The sequence below is a fragment of the Neopsephotus bourkii genome, unplaced genomic scaffold (genome assembly GCF_033783945.1).
Source record: "Neopsephotus bourkii isolate Nb327-2 ecotype Australia unplaced genomic scaffold, CSIRO-AGI_Nbou_v1 NB_663, whole genome shotgun sequence".
NCBI lineage: Eukaryota > Metazoa > Chordata > Aves > Psittaciformes > Psittacidae > Neopsephotus > Neopsephotus bourkii.
The window spans coordinates 2,712,512-2,726,540 of record NW_026901162.1 but is presented as its reverse complement, the minus strand read 5'-3'; the positions used below and the strand labels follow the sequence as shown (position 1 = coordinate 2,726,540).

Here is a 14,029-nt window from a genome sequence, read left to right as displayed (position 1 = left end):
TCATCATGGGATTAGGAAACAGAATTCCTATCAAACTGATTAATATTTCTAAACCAAGACTGCAAGTTTTACTGACAAAAGTATTTTGTTGCCTCTGTAAGCAACTGCCTGGCTAGAAAATCACTTTGATTAAAAAGGTAGAAGAATATAAACTCAATTTGGTTCATATTGGTGAAAACCCAGCATACTAGTCTTAAAATAGCTGAAAGGGGAACCATCCATAAGCAATTTCTTTCCAGAGAGGTTCTGCAGGGATTGGGTGTTGTCTTACGGTGCTTAATGTTGTGTTGATTTCTGTTGTTTAAAACTATGCCCTGGCTAAAATCCCATGTGATGAAGTCTGCAGCGGACACAGCAGTTGGGAAAGTGGTCAGTCAGAAGCACGGCTGTGTAGCACAGGGTAAATTGTAACATCTGGTGAGTTCAGATGAGCGAGCAACGTGCTTTTCCATACGCCCACTGTCAGTCTCAGAACAAGGACCTCAGGATGGTGCTTTTCAGCCCTTGGTACCTAAAGGACCATGCAATAGCTTTTAAAAAACCATTGGTCTACTTACAGTCCCACTAACTGTCACTGCAAGGCACCTGCCACGTGCAAGGCATATGCGTATCCATGTCAAACAGCTTGCAAGCACTTCTGGACTAACTTCTCATGTTGTGAATCACAATCATCCTGACTGCAGGCAGGACAGGCCTGGAGCATCAGCAACTGTGTCATGAAGACAGGTAACTCTGAAAAATCCTGGGGTAGTGGTGGGGATCAGCCAGACACAGATGACTGTGAGATGTGGCTGTGACAAAAGGAGTAACAAGATCCTTTGATCCACAGACAGGAAAGATGTTGGGTTGGAAATACTGCTTGATCTCTTTACTTGGCTCCTATCTGCTCTCAGGTCTCCAGTCCTGGCAACCACAATTCCAGAAGAAAGAGGGAAGAATCATCATGTGAGTTAAAAGTCTATGAAATGCACCCAAAGCTGCCTGTCTTCTGAAAAAAAGAAAAAGACAAGGAGTGACTTAATCACAGTTGCTCAGGGCTGGATCTCAGAAAAACTCTAGGTGCCCCAAAAGGGGTGTAAGCAGTCTTAAAACTTTGAAATTTAGATCTAGAAAGATACTTTCTCAGCAGCTGCCTAACATTAGAGACAATTAATTTGATCAAACATCACTCTGCTGGGCTGCAGAGATCCTCCAGGACCTACAGTTCTGCTCCTGTGCATGCCCTGGACTGTCCTCACCACAAATCTTGCCTGCTAGTGTCCTCCTTAGGCTGGATTGGGATCCTGAATCTAGGCAGAAGAGTACTGCAGTCCCTGGGGGCCCTCAACAAGCCTAGTGAGACCACCTCCACTACACCCTGCCAAACACCACCCACATCTTATAGCACCTCTATGTATGTGTTCTGCATTTAACAACTCTGAATGGGATCACCTCAGGAGAAAAGCTTGGTTTTGCCCTACCTCTCCACGCCAGCCAAGTTCCCTGCCCACTAGGGCTCTTCCCTTGGGATGTACTTGTGCCATGGTGCCCAGCCTTTCCCAGGACAAGCTCCATGTAACCCCTTGCTCCATGACCCTGCTGGCTTTCCCCCTGCAGCCAAAGCAGGTAACGAAGGCTTGGGTTCCCAGCTGGGGCAGGCACAGAGCTTGGACCTACCCTTGAGCATGGAAAAAGACATTTGGCAGCAGAGGGCTCTTCCCCTTTGCAGAGTAAAGCATCATGAGATTAAAGAGCTGCAAGATGAGACTTGGCAGATTTAGATTTAAGGCAAAAAACAATAATAATTAACAATGTGGGTGATTAAGCAGTGAAAGAGCATGCTAAGGTGATGGCTGGTTTTTAAGCACTGAATATTTTACACCAGAATATCTTTTTCTCAAAGAGATGCTCTCATTCAAATGGGACTGAATTAAGTCAGGGAGTTCTCTGACCTGAGGTAGGTAGAAGATCATGCAGATAATCCACATACTCCCTCTGGCTTTGTGACTAATTCCGTTTGGTACAGCTATTCCTGATGTGAGGTCCAGGGGACCTGTGCTTGCCCTCAGGATCTTCCAAACTCATTACATTTGTTGTGTCAACCCATTAGATACTCACAGGCTGCATGCAGACTCATTAGTTAGACTGAATTATGTCTTTGCTCTTTGAACATTATCAAAACATTCAGATCTAGTGTGTTTCATGGTCTGCCGTTGCTCCTTCTTTGTACACACATTTCTGTGGTTACTCCTTGCTCACAAACCACAGACTTTTAATGCACATATGCTGGTTTCGGTTATTTGGTAGATTGAAACTTGGTGGCTGATGTCATCCCAATCTTTTACATTTATCTTACTTTGGATGAAACCCTTTATTATTAGATTAAAAAAAAAAAATTGTTTCAGACCTCATACATTAACTTTGTCTTAAAAAATCTAGCAGCCAGGTTCCTACAGAAGATGTTTAGTAGCTCAGGTATCAAGAGCCTGTGAACCCCTTGTACCTCCAGATTTGCAGTGCCTAAAATGGAGCTCAGCGAGCAGGATGTTCATGGAAGGTGGGACATGATAGAAAAGTATAAAAACAATGGCAAATGCATAAAGCACCTGGATTCAGTGCAAATGAGCTGTTTTGCTTGGAGCTAGCTTCAGGCTACTCTGCATTTTCCTGGACCACAGGTAGGCAGTCAAACTCTTGCTTTAGAAACCTCAGGTCTCTAACTGCTTTGGAGTCTGAAGCAGTCCACCTCATTTAGTCCCTGCTCCTTTTAAGAACAAAAAATGAGGAACTGGTCTCAGAATCGCCGAATCATTAGGGTTGGAAGGGACCTCTGGAGATCATCTTGTCCAGTTACCCTGCCAGGTCAGGGTCACTTACACAGGAACTTGGCCAGGTGGGTTTTGAATGTCTCCAGAGAGGGAGACACCACAGCCCCCCTGGGCATCCTGTTCCAGTGCTCTGCCACCCTTAATGTAAAGAGTTTCTTCCTCATATTGAGGTGAAACTCCTTGTGGTTTAGTTTATGGCTATTGCTCCTCGTCCTGTCACTGGGCACCACTGGAAAGAATCTGGTACTGTCCTGGCACCCACCTTTGAGATATTTGTATGCATTAATGAGATCACTCCTCAGTCTGCTCTTCTCTAAATTAAACAGGTGCAGCTCCCATAATCTCTACTCATAACAGAGATGCTCCAGACCCTTGAACATCCTTGTGGCCCTCCACTGGACCTCTCCAGTAGCTCCTTGTCTTTCGTGTAGTGAGGACCCCAGAACTGAACACAGTATTCCAGATGTGTCTTTGAAGAGTTTTGAGATGCCACCACTGTCATCCAGCTGCAGTTCCACTTGGCTCTCAGGGAGTGAATGTCCATCATATGTCATGGTCATGGCTTTATCCCCACCTATTCTTTCTGGGGGAGCCCAGTGCCCTGTGACTGAAGGAGTACCAAGAGCTGCCACAGAGCCACTCTCCTCATTCACATTTATCCATCAGTTTGCATTCTTCCTGTGCTCGCTCTGCATTTAATGTGTGAGTAATAGTTTTTTCACGACTGTTATTCAGCACCTACGTACTTTTGCTGGAAGGAGGGTGGAGGAGGGTGGGGAGGTTTTTGGTTAATGAAATTGTTATTATTTGCTGACAAGATCACTGAGTATCTTAAGAGGGAATTTGATCTCCTTCCAAGTAACTGAACAGGAATTTGCACTGCAGAATATGTGTGAAGCGTGTGTATTCCAGGAAAAAAAAGGAGTATTTGCAGTCGCATTGCCTAGGGATTTCAGCATCTGTGAGAAAACAACATCAGTGATCACAATGTGCAACATTCTTTATGATGACTTGATTATTTTAGCTCCAGGCCAGTGGAGCAGTACATGAACACACCCTCCTGCTAAACCCACCTCATGTGAACACAGCTTCATGGCAACCCCTCTCTTGTGCTTCAGATATTCCTAAAGCTTCATCTAGCCTGGGAAAATAAGTTCATTGTGAAGCAGATGTGCAAGAAGCACGTTCCAGCTGACTGGTTTTTTCACATGCAAACACTGGTAAGGCTAACACTGGTGGAGTCATAGAGAGTGTGTAAGAGTGCTGCAGACGTCTGTGAGAGGCGTTAGAGAAGTCCCTGAAGGAGGGCTGGAATTTGAGTCCTGTTCCTGCGAAGCTGTAGTCACGTCACATACACACGTGAGTCCCACCAGGACTGCAGCTCACTGCCCCTCCTACCTAGGCACCTCTACAACTCCAAGACGTGGGGCCTGGTGCTCCACAGCCATACAGCCCTGCAGGCAGCCACAGGGCTGACAATGCTTCCCACACCGTGACTCCATTACGTGGATGGAGTGGCTGCCATTCACAGAATGAGGCCTGTTGCGGATCTCATCTGGGAGCAGGAGGTGCTCACAGGCTGAGGAGGCTGTTGACCATGTAGGCAAGAGCATGAACTGGGGCACAGCATCGTAAGTGATGGCTGCCTCCAGCTGGGAAAGAGATGCTGCTGTGGAGGAGCCCAGGGGAGGTTGTACAGCCCCCTGTGCCCAGGTGCACCATACCCCAGCACCCTGCTGTTGGCTGCAGCCCCTGGCCAAAGGGGCAGAGCAAAGGGTTGAGTTTCATGAGGAAATGTTTCATGCATATAATTTCACAGCTGCCAAACCAGCCTAAAACTGGGTGTAGAGAACAAGTGAGGAGGAAAGCACTGTTTTCATAATCCTTTGGCAGTGAAATGGGTCAGTGTTCTTACGGGAGAAGAAGAATGCAGTGTTTAAGAAATAAACAGCATAGCTGTACTTTGTAATAGCTGGACAGTCCTGCTTTCCTGGAGAGTAACACAGAGTTTAACTATGGGCTTATATGCCTTGTCTTTTGTCCTCACAGTCTATCCTCTGAACACAGCTCTGTAAAGTGGAACATTTCTGCTGTCTTCTTTAAAATAATCTGTAATTCCTTGACCATAATGCAAAAGGAGGCACCCATCTGTTTGTTCAGGGTTTTTTATTTCTCTCTTTCACAAATGCCCTTGTTTGTGTTAACTAGCGAATCTGATCATCCAGCTCAGAGGAGAGTTACACAACTGCAAACCTCCTGAGACTTCAGTCAAATAGCAAATCTTGCTTAATACCCCCTCGTTTGCTTCTTGCTTCAGATTAGCAGCTCCTTTGGCATTACAGCTGTGCTCTACTTTTACATATAAACCAGAATAAACCACAAAAGGAATGTTAAACACAAAAGCTGTGTTCTTTCCACCTTGCAGGACTTCGTGAAATGAGCCTGGCTGTATTAAACATGACATAAAACTCCCACAGGGAGCATTAGTCTGAGTGATTCATATAAACACTTAAAGTAGTCAGTCTTGGTTGAGCTTCCTAGTCAAATAAGGTGGGTAATGGTACGCAACCCGCAGAGCCCCTCTCCTTTGGAGAGCACTGCTGATAGAAACCTCACTGGCAGTTATCCTCACTGGGAAGCAGCAGGATAAGTATTGGGTAACAACAGACAACCTGGGCTTTGGGTAACTGTCACACAAGGAATTGCAAGTATCTTTTCTGTGAACTGCCTAGTGCTGTGAGACATTCTTCATCCGCAGCCCTGGCGTGGGCCATCTGAGGAGGAAAATCTCATCAGCCTCTAGAGATGCAGCCAGGTTTATGATCACTTTCTTTTGCAGTTGACTTTTAAGGGAGATAATCTTATCAGGAGGAGGTCTGGAGGGAAGGCAAGTTACAGGTATGTGCATTTCGTGTGTTGATAAAGGTGTAGATGAAGCTGCTTTCTTTTCCTTCGGTCTGTGCTGTCTGGTTTCCAGGAGCCATTGCTCAAACCCATCCTTCCTCCTGGCTTTTTACCTCCACCCACATGCCTTATGTGGAGCCCAGTTCTGTGCTGTAGCCACCGGCATGGCTGTGTGGCGGTGTGGATGAACAGCACCAGCATCACAGGCTGAGAGGTCCCTGCTGTCACCCTGAACTCCTCTGTGAGCTGAAAAAGTGCTGTGTTCTGGGGCACACACCTGCATGACATCTTTTATAGGTGCCCTCCATGGGATGCTGCTTCTCTCGGCTTGCTTTGGGCCCCGCCTGCCCAACCCGGCAGATGGCTCCCCTGTGGAAACAGCTTTGCTGGCTCTGGAAGCAGCCCTAGCCTCAGCCGCCCTGGGGATGCTAATAGAGCCGTAGCTGAAACAAAGCACATCGCTGCTTAAAGCAAAGAGCTGGGTAGCCAAGTTTTTGCAGCACTTCCAGATGTGCAGCGGGGGAGTCAGTTTTAGCCTATTTTTCAGATTCTTTTGAACTCTTTCTGATTTTCATTGTTTCTTAAAGCACCCTGCGAGCAATCTGTGCTGATCACTCCTGCTCAGCTGAACGTTTCCAGTGGCAGTAACTCTGTGTTTTTTCTAGCTGAGACTCTCTTGACGGAAGCCCCATCTGTATGCTGGGGCAGGTTGGCAGCAGAGATCTCTTCCACTGAACTCCAGTGGCTGTCAGCACACCGCACTGGTGCTTCAGCTTTTCTCAGACACACATCTTTCCCCCGGGTTTGTACTGCCTGTAGTTTCAAGCAACCTCTTTAACAAATCCTGCAGCATTTCCTGGGGAATTAACATGATTGTGAGGGGGGAATAAGTTGTGAGAGGAACCAAAGAAACCTCCCCTGCAGCCTGTCAATGCTTATTTTCAGGTGATAAAAAGTGAGTGTGATGATGCCCTGGTTGCTGCTCCTTCTGCTGGTCAGCTTTGGCTCACCCGCACCCAGGTTTTCGGTGTGTATCTTTTACCTAGTGTCTGTACAACCTCTCAATGGCTTATGTACAAACCCCTTTGAGTTCATTAAATGGGCGTTGAAACATACTATTTTTGTCCAAAGTAATTTTCTGTGTATCTGGTCATATTCTGGGATGCTTTGTGCAGCAAAAGGGTCATTGTAGAAAAACCCTTTTCCATTGGGTTCAATTCAACAGCCCTTGCTGTGCAAGATTGCTGTATCTTAGAAGACCACCATCAACTCATTTTGATCCACAGGGGCAGTGTGACATGGTAGAGTCAACAGGAGACAGGTACTGCTCTCTCTTGCCTCCCTGTTCCTACCACTGACTGAAATGGGGTATGTGTGTGTGTGTGTGTTTCTTTTATTTCCTCCGTAGGAAAAAGATATCTGCTTCCTAGACAACAATAAATTAAGGCAAAGGTCAAAACAGCTTCAAGACTTGCTTTTCTTATATGAACTACAACTGAAGGACATCCTGGAGAACACTTACCATAGAACAAGCAGTGGGCTGTTCTCAGGCAACAGGAGCATGCAGCATCAGACGCTTTTACCCACAACCAGTGGAAATTTGATAGTCTACGACCAAGGTACAGCCTGCAGTAGTGTGTGTGGAAATTTCAGCTCATCATGGTGTTTGTTTCTCCCTGCAGTGCCCCATGTGTCATATTTTATTTCTGCTAAAAGTTTTAACATTTCTAAAGTGCACTGTGTTTTAAAACTGAGATACATGGGAAGAGAAGGGCAGATTGGCCAACAGTGGTGGCCTTGGTACCAACAGACATCTCCTGGGGCCAGAGTGAGTTGGGCAGCTTTAGGCATCTACCACCCAGGTACACCTGCAGCTGGGTTTGGGACCCTGGTGCAGAGCTGGACAGGCACCTCTCAGATGTTTGCTGTGAGACCTACTTTAGATATCTAGGGAGAGATGGGTCCTGCTCTTGAAGAGTCCATTTCCTTGAGTGACTTACTGGAGCCCAGAGGACCTGGCTCAACTGCAGGCACTGAAACCTCTTTGGAGGAGCCGAGCCTCCCCATTGCTCAGTTCCTCCATCACTTCTGTGATGCAGTAGCAGCTGTGCAAACTCTGTTCTTTGGTGTCACTTTGAGAACTGGAATCATGGCCTATGACCAAGATTTTGTCCTTCATGGGCATTACATTGAAAGTGTGAAGCACGGGGGTCCTGAAAGGAACTCTCCTGATACAGCCCTGGTACAGCTGGTCACAGGAGCTTAGCCTCTTGTTTTAGAAATCGTGGACCTTGATCAATCTGAAGTACAGCTGAGGTTACATTCCAAGTGCAAATCAGCTTCCCTACAAAGTCTGACAGAGCCAGTCCTGGTCCTGCATCTCTCCTATTCCACAGCTCCAGCCTGCACTGCAGCCATCTCATGTCTCAGTGAAGATTTGGGAATGACTCCCTCAGAGGGCATAGCTGTAAAGGCTCTCAAACCTTGCTGCTCTTTGCCAGGCCCAGCAGTTTGCAACCAGCAATGCTCTTACCTTACTGAACAATTTGCTTTGGCTCTGCAGGGCTTGCAGGGCTATACACAGGCTGCCAATTGTCCTTGCCCCAGGCAGCCTTTCAGCGATGTCCGCTCTGGGCTGCACGTACCCCTTTGCTTCGCCCTGCCCTGTTTAACAAGCTGGTACCATTCTGCCCAGATTGCTCTGCCGTGTATGATCGGAAGAACACCAAAAACGGCTACTACCGGATCAGGCCCAGGGCAGACCGAGAGCCGTTCCTGGTGTACTGTGACATGTCCGATGGCGGGGGCTGGACCGTCATCCAGCGGCGCAGTAATGGCAAAGAGAACTTCAACAGGTGGGTGCATCAAAAGGGCTCACAGTCACACCTACAGCTTCCACCCCATCCTTCTGGCTGGCAAACCCTGTCTTAGCAGCAGTATGTGCAAGACTATACTCAGCTATGATAACTCTTTGCATTAGGACAATCTAGTGGTATATACAGGTAGTAGGAGGCCATTCTCAAAATGGACCTATAATGCCTTTTCCATGACTTCTCTGTATCTGAGTAAGTGTATACGTGTGTGTATATTGGTTTTATCATTAATGGGGACTGTTGAAGGCTCCAAATGGGCAGGTACCTGCTGCCAGCACACAAACTGATACCTGTTGAACATATTCTCACATCAGGATGTTTTGTTCAGCATGGTGTAACATGTTTTCTTATTCAAATCATTCAAAAAGATGCCAGACGGCTGGTCCAGATTGTCCTTTCTCTATGCAAAATCCCAGGGAGGTAGCTTTCACGTGGAAATCTCCACAAGGAGAGATGCTCTGGTAGCACAGTTAAGAAGAAGTATCATCATGCAGATTAATTCATTATCATAGCACACACAGCTTCAGGGTATGTCTGGTGTCTCTTATGGTGAGTGCAGTCCATTGCAAAGCATCTCAACTGGCTTTAAGCTGGCTTGCCTAGAGCATGGTAGCTATCTAGCCATGGTAGTTCCGCTCTCAACACAGGTGAAGGGAAAACAACCTGAAGCGAAGCACTGACTAGTATGAAGGTCAGGCAGAGTTAATATCCCCAGTAACATGAGAGAGGGAATAAACATGAGGTTAGTAAAACTGGAAATGATGATACACAGAAGTATACGTGAATATTTAAAATAATACATAAATAACAGAGATTTTTAAGAGAATGATGGGGGGAAAGTAACAGCAGGAGATTTCTCTTAGAAAGATGAAGGCAGAGAATGCTGATGAAAAGTATCTATCTTTGAAGGACAAGTTACCACATTCAAATGGTGATCATGTGGAAAAGCAGAGGTAGGAGCGGTCAATGAATCAAAAGTAGATTTAAATGGAACACAACACAAAACAAACCCAGATATTTTGTTTTTAACTCCATCTGGAGGCTTTTGTTTGCAGCTTCTATTCAATTTCTGATTCTTCACCATACCACATCATACATCCAGGAATGCAGCATATTTTAGAGTGCAACATTCATTTCCAGCCAGGAGTGCATTTCAATTATGGCTTGCTGAAGAACAATATCCCATGCTTTGCTGAAGACCAGTATGACAGCTGCTGCTTTCCCTTTCCATCTAACTGACAACCTCATTCTGCAAACATGGCATCTGGCAATATGAAGGTTTGATCCCAATATATGTGTGCACAGGTTTAGCAGAAGCTAGCTGCAAGTTGTATTTAATTCTAAGGCAGAGAGACAAATCTCAGCTCAGCTTGAAATGAATCAGATACTTGTAGAAAACAGTGTCTAGAGGTACAGCTGAAGTTTTACCCATTTCCACAGCCAAGTGTCACACACTGTCTAGCTCCCTCACATGGTGAAACTGGTATTTGTATCTCACTGCAGGAAATGGGATGATTACAAACTGGGATTTGGGAAATTCCAGGGCAGGAATGACGAATACTGGCTGGGCAATGACCACATCTATGACCTGCTCACTAGAGGTGCAAGTATTATCCCTCCGTAGATTTCTTTCCAATCTGCATGAGATAGTTCTAACATGACATCTCTTTGTGTTTAGGAGAGAGCTCATTAAAGATTGACCTGATGGACTGGCATGGGGAAAGACGTTATGCAGTCTATGAAAATTTCCAGCTTGCAAATGAGCAGGTACGAAATGGAGAGCGTGGTGATTTGCTTGTTTTGTCTGTGAGGGTGGGGCATCTGCACATGAAGCATCAGATTTCAGTATCAGGGTTGTAATTGCAACTCTGCAAAACTCACCTGCTTTGGTTCCCTGGGGTTCCTGGTTGGGCTGACTGACAAACAGCCCTGGGAGCAGGAGCATAAGCCTGGGACTTCTTCCTCACACTGCTGAGTGCCCAAGCCAAGATCCAAGACAGGATCATGTGCATGTGCTCTCTTACCATCTCTCTACCGCAGTGCACAGGGATTCCCACATGTGTTTGCCTTCAGCCTTATGGTTAGGAGTCTTCTGTGAGGGAGGAGATACAGGTTTGAAACCCTGCAAGGAAACTGAACCTGGTTCTCCTACATCCTAGGAGTTATTCTAGCTGAACAACTGATCAGTTTGTGAAGGCAACTGCTTGGCATGGTTTCCTGCCAAGTTGCTCTTGATGAGCTAGGAAGAGCCTTCCAGTATGTTTAGTTTTCAAATAGCTGTTGAAAGACAATAAACCCTGAAGCCTTTTGTAGCAGCAGCAGTAATCAGCAATCCCTTCTAGAAGTTTAAATCCTGCCTTGAGCTATACTAGGATCACTAAAGCACGGGACCAGAAGTCACCCTTGGCTTCTACAGCCATGCCTTTCACAGTGGATACAATGGCCAAAGCAAATTTGATCTCAGAAATGGGAGGAAGGGCAGAAGGAGCTGATATCAAAGACATATTTCACATATTATTGCAGGACAACTACAGGTTATGGTTTGGCACCTACTCTGGTAACGCTGGTGATGCTCTGTCTGGGGGCAGCAATTTTGAAGATCAGTGGTCAGCTTCACACAGAGGGATGCAGTTCACCACATCTGACAAGGATCATGATCGATTCCTGGCAGGCAACTGTGCATCTGAGAACAAGGGCGGCTGGTGGTTTAACAGGTAAGGAAAGCAGTCGATTCCTCTTGGATGCATAGGGTGTGGTTGTAGCCAAGAGGACTTGCCAGCCTTACACAGCTGGAGGTTGCTATGTGATCTTGCCATCTCACAGAACCAAACCTGTGTTGACACCTACAGATCCTCAAGGGAAAGCAATCTGCTTCTTCCATTATGAAGCAAAGCAGATAAGCTGCTTTCACTGTAAGAAACCGGGCCATTGATTTTCAGAAAAAAAGGTCAGAATAAATGTTGGAGCAATGCCAGGCACAGCTACAGGTTGGGCAGAGAAGAGATTCAGAGCAGGCCTGTGGAGAAGGACTTGGGGGTGTTGGTTGATGAGAAAATGAACATGAGCCGGCTTCAGTGTGCGCTTGCAGCCCAGAAAGCCAACCGTATCCTGGGCTGCATCAAAAGGAGCATGACCAGCAGGTCAAAGGAGGTGATCCTGCCCCTCTACTCTGCTCTTGTGAGACCTCATTTGGGGTATTGTGTGCAGTTCTGGTGTCCTCAACATGAAAAGGACATGGAACTGTTGGAACAAGTCCAGAGGAGGGCCGCGAATGAAGATAGGTTGAGAAAGTTGGGACTGTTCAGCCTGGAGAAGAGAAGGCTGCGTGGAGACCTCATAGCAGCCTTCCAGTATCTGAAGGAGGGCTACATGGATGCTGGGGAGGGACTTTTCATTAGGGACTGTAGAGATAGGACAAGGGGTAACGGGTTAAAACTTACACAGGGGAAGTTTAGATCAGATATAAGGAAATTCTTTCCTGTAAGGGTGGTGAGGCACTGGAATGGGTTGCCCAGGGAAGTTGTGAATGCTCCATCCCTGGCGGTGTTCAAGGCCAGGCTGGACAGAGTCTTGGATGGCACGGTTTAGTGTGAGGTGTCTCTGCCCATGGCAGGGGGGTTGGAACTAGATGATCTTAAGGTCCTTTCCAACCCTAACTGTTCTATGATTGTATAAATGCATACGGAGGAATGACCTAGAAGGGAAAACAGCCCCATTAAAATTCTTTAAGGTGCTTTGGGTCATATCCCAAGAAAGAAACTGTGGTCACTGCAAGGTGAAGCAAGTACATAGGACATTATTGTGGAGCATGTCTAGGGCATGAGCTACCCTTCAAGAATCCTGGTGATGTATTTGCTAGTTGGGCACACCCCACACATTGACAGACAGGGACTTGGGTTGATCAGTCCTGGGAGCATGGACACACTGTGCTCAGTTTTCCTCTGCTTTAGGGCAGGATGTGCCTCTTCTTTGACTGCCTCTCATCACATACAACTGGAAAACAGTGGAGCTACAAAAATGTGTATCAATAGTGGGTTTTACCTTTATCAAAAGGCATCTACATTTTTAGGTGCCAATACATAGCTGCCTACACTTCAGCTAGAGCCTACCAAATGGCTCTCCACTTCTCTGTTTAGGCAGCTGGATCCTGTCCCTAGTTAATACACTTGAAGGAGTCCACATGTTGAATTATCTGAGCAATGTAGGTGTCTACTTTGAGATGACCCACATACTTCTCTGCATTCCAGTAAATGCATTAATCAGATCTCCATAGGCTACTGTAGGAGTTCAGTAGAGACAGATATATCTAGGTGTCTGAATCTGTCAACAAATCCCACCCTGGTTATTTCTAAATCTATGTTGTGTGAAAATTGTACTTCACTGGAATGGTGCAGTATCTTCCCACACTAAACTTCATCTCCCTTTTCCCCCCTCTTACATCATTACAAGGTGCCATGCTGTGAACCTCAATGGCCGGTACTACAGAACAGGAAGGTACAATGGATCCCATGATGATGGCTTGGTTTGGTCTACGTGGCATGGGGTGTGGTACTCACTAAAATACTCTGCCATGAAAATCAGGGCTCCATTCTTTGTTGACAGCGAGAGTGGAGATGGTGAGAACAGCCAGGGCAGCTGAAACCTGCTGCTTTGGAAAGGAAAGAAGTACAGGCTGAAGGGAATTGTACAAGTTAACAGCCAGCCCTCTGCTCCTGCCAACCGCCAAACCTGCACTGTGAGAACTGGAGTTGCTGAAGCTAACATTGTGAGTTGTTTGAGCACAGCCAGACAATAATTTGACAGAAAACATACGGATCTAGTCATGGACTAAATGCAGCAATTTTCAGCACTCATTGGAGAGTGTTTTAGAAAAGCTCCCTGGACCTTGAATGATTAAGAATGTTCTTTTAGCTATCTGTACTCCTGAAGGGCCCAATCCTTCTCATCCTGATTTTAACCACCAGTGCTTCAGTTACGAGAACATAACAAACAACAAGGTGATAGGGAACTGAACTTCATCTGGTCTACCTACATTAGTGGATCAGGAGTTTCAACAGCTGTGTCTATGGTCCCCAAATGCCACACTTCAGTTGCAGAACACTCCCGGAGAGTGTGAAGCCAAGGCAGTGACATGCTACAACTGCTAATGTGAATCCAGACTAAGGCTACTTCAAAGGAAATCCCCACAACACAGATAGTGTGGGTGCTGGGTTTGGTTGCCAAGTGCTTTGCGCTGCAGATCCACTTCTGCAGCACACCGCAACATATTAATGCAAAGACAATGCTGCCAATCAGATTTAAGCCCCAGATTAAAATGAGGCAGATTTTGCTGAATTTAAGATAAGCATAGACACTCTCAGGAGTTCATAAAACACAGTCACGATTCATTTGTATGTTCTCATGCAATTTACCACTAACTTTGAGTTAATGAAGGGGAATGTGAAA

General features: G+C 46.2%; 1 protein-coding gene across 3 annotated transcripts; it reads left to right on the top strand.

The window, feature by feature from the left end:
• Nucleotides 1-742: 742 nt before the first annotated feature.
• On the top strand, nucleotides 743-14,029 carry LOC133212115 (fibrinogen-like protein 1). 3 transcript variants are annotated; one of them, XM_061353173.1, is made up of 10 exons: nucleotides 743-945; nucleotides 2,419-2,657; nucleotides 5,647-5,705; nucleotides 6,657-6,738; nucleotides 7,120-7,330; nucleotides 8,407-8,566; nucleotides 10,088-10,185; nucleotides 10,263-10,351; nucleotides 11,108-11,298; nucleotides 13,034-14,029. In XM_061353173.1, exons 4-10 carry the CDS (start codon nucleotides 6,676-6,678, stop codon nucleotides 13,221-13,223), a joined length of 1,002 nt encoding a protein of 333 aa, XP_061209157.1. In that variant the 5' UTR covers nucleotides 743-945; nucleotides 2,419-2,657; nucleotides 5,647-5,705; nucleotides 6,657-6,675; the 3' UTR covers nucleotides 13,224-14,029. The 3 variants fall into 3 exon arrangements, with proteins under 3 accessions (XP_061209157.1, XP_061209156.1, XP_061209155.1); XM_061353172.1 differs by lacking the exons at nucleotides 743-945; nucleotides 2,419-2,657 and adding an exon at nucleotides 4,685-5,357; XM_061353171.1 differs by lacking the exons at nucleotides 743-945; nucleotides 2,419-2,657 and having other exon boundaries at nucleotides 4,685-5,705.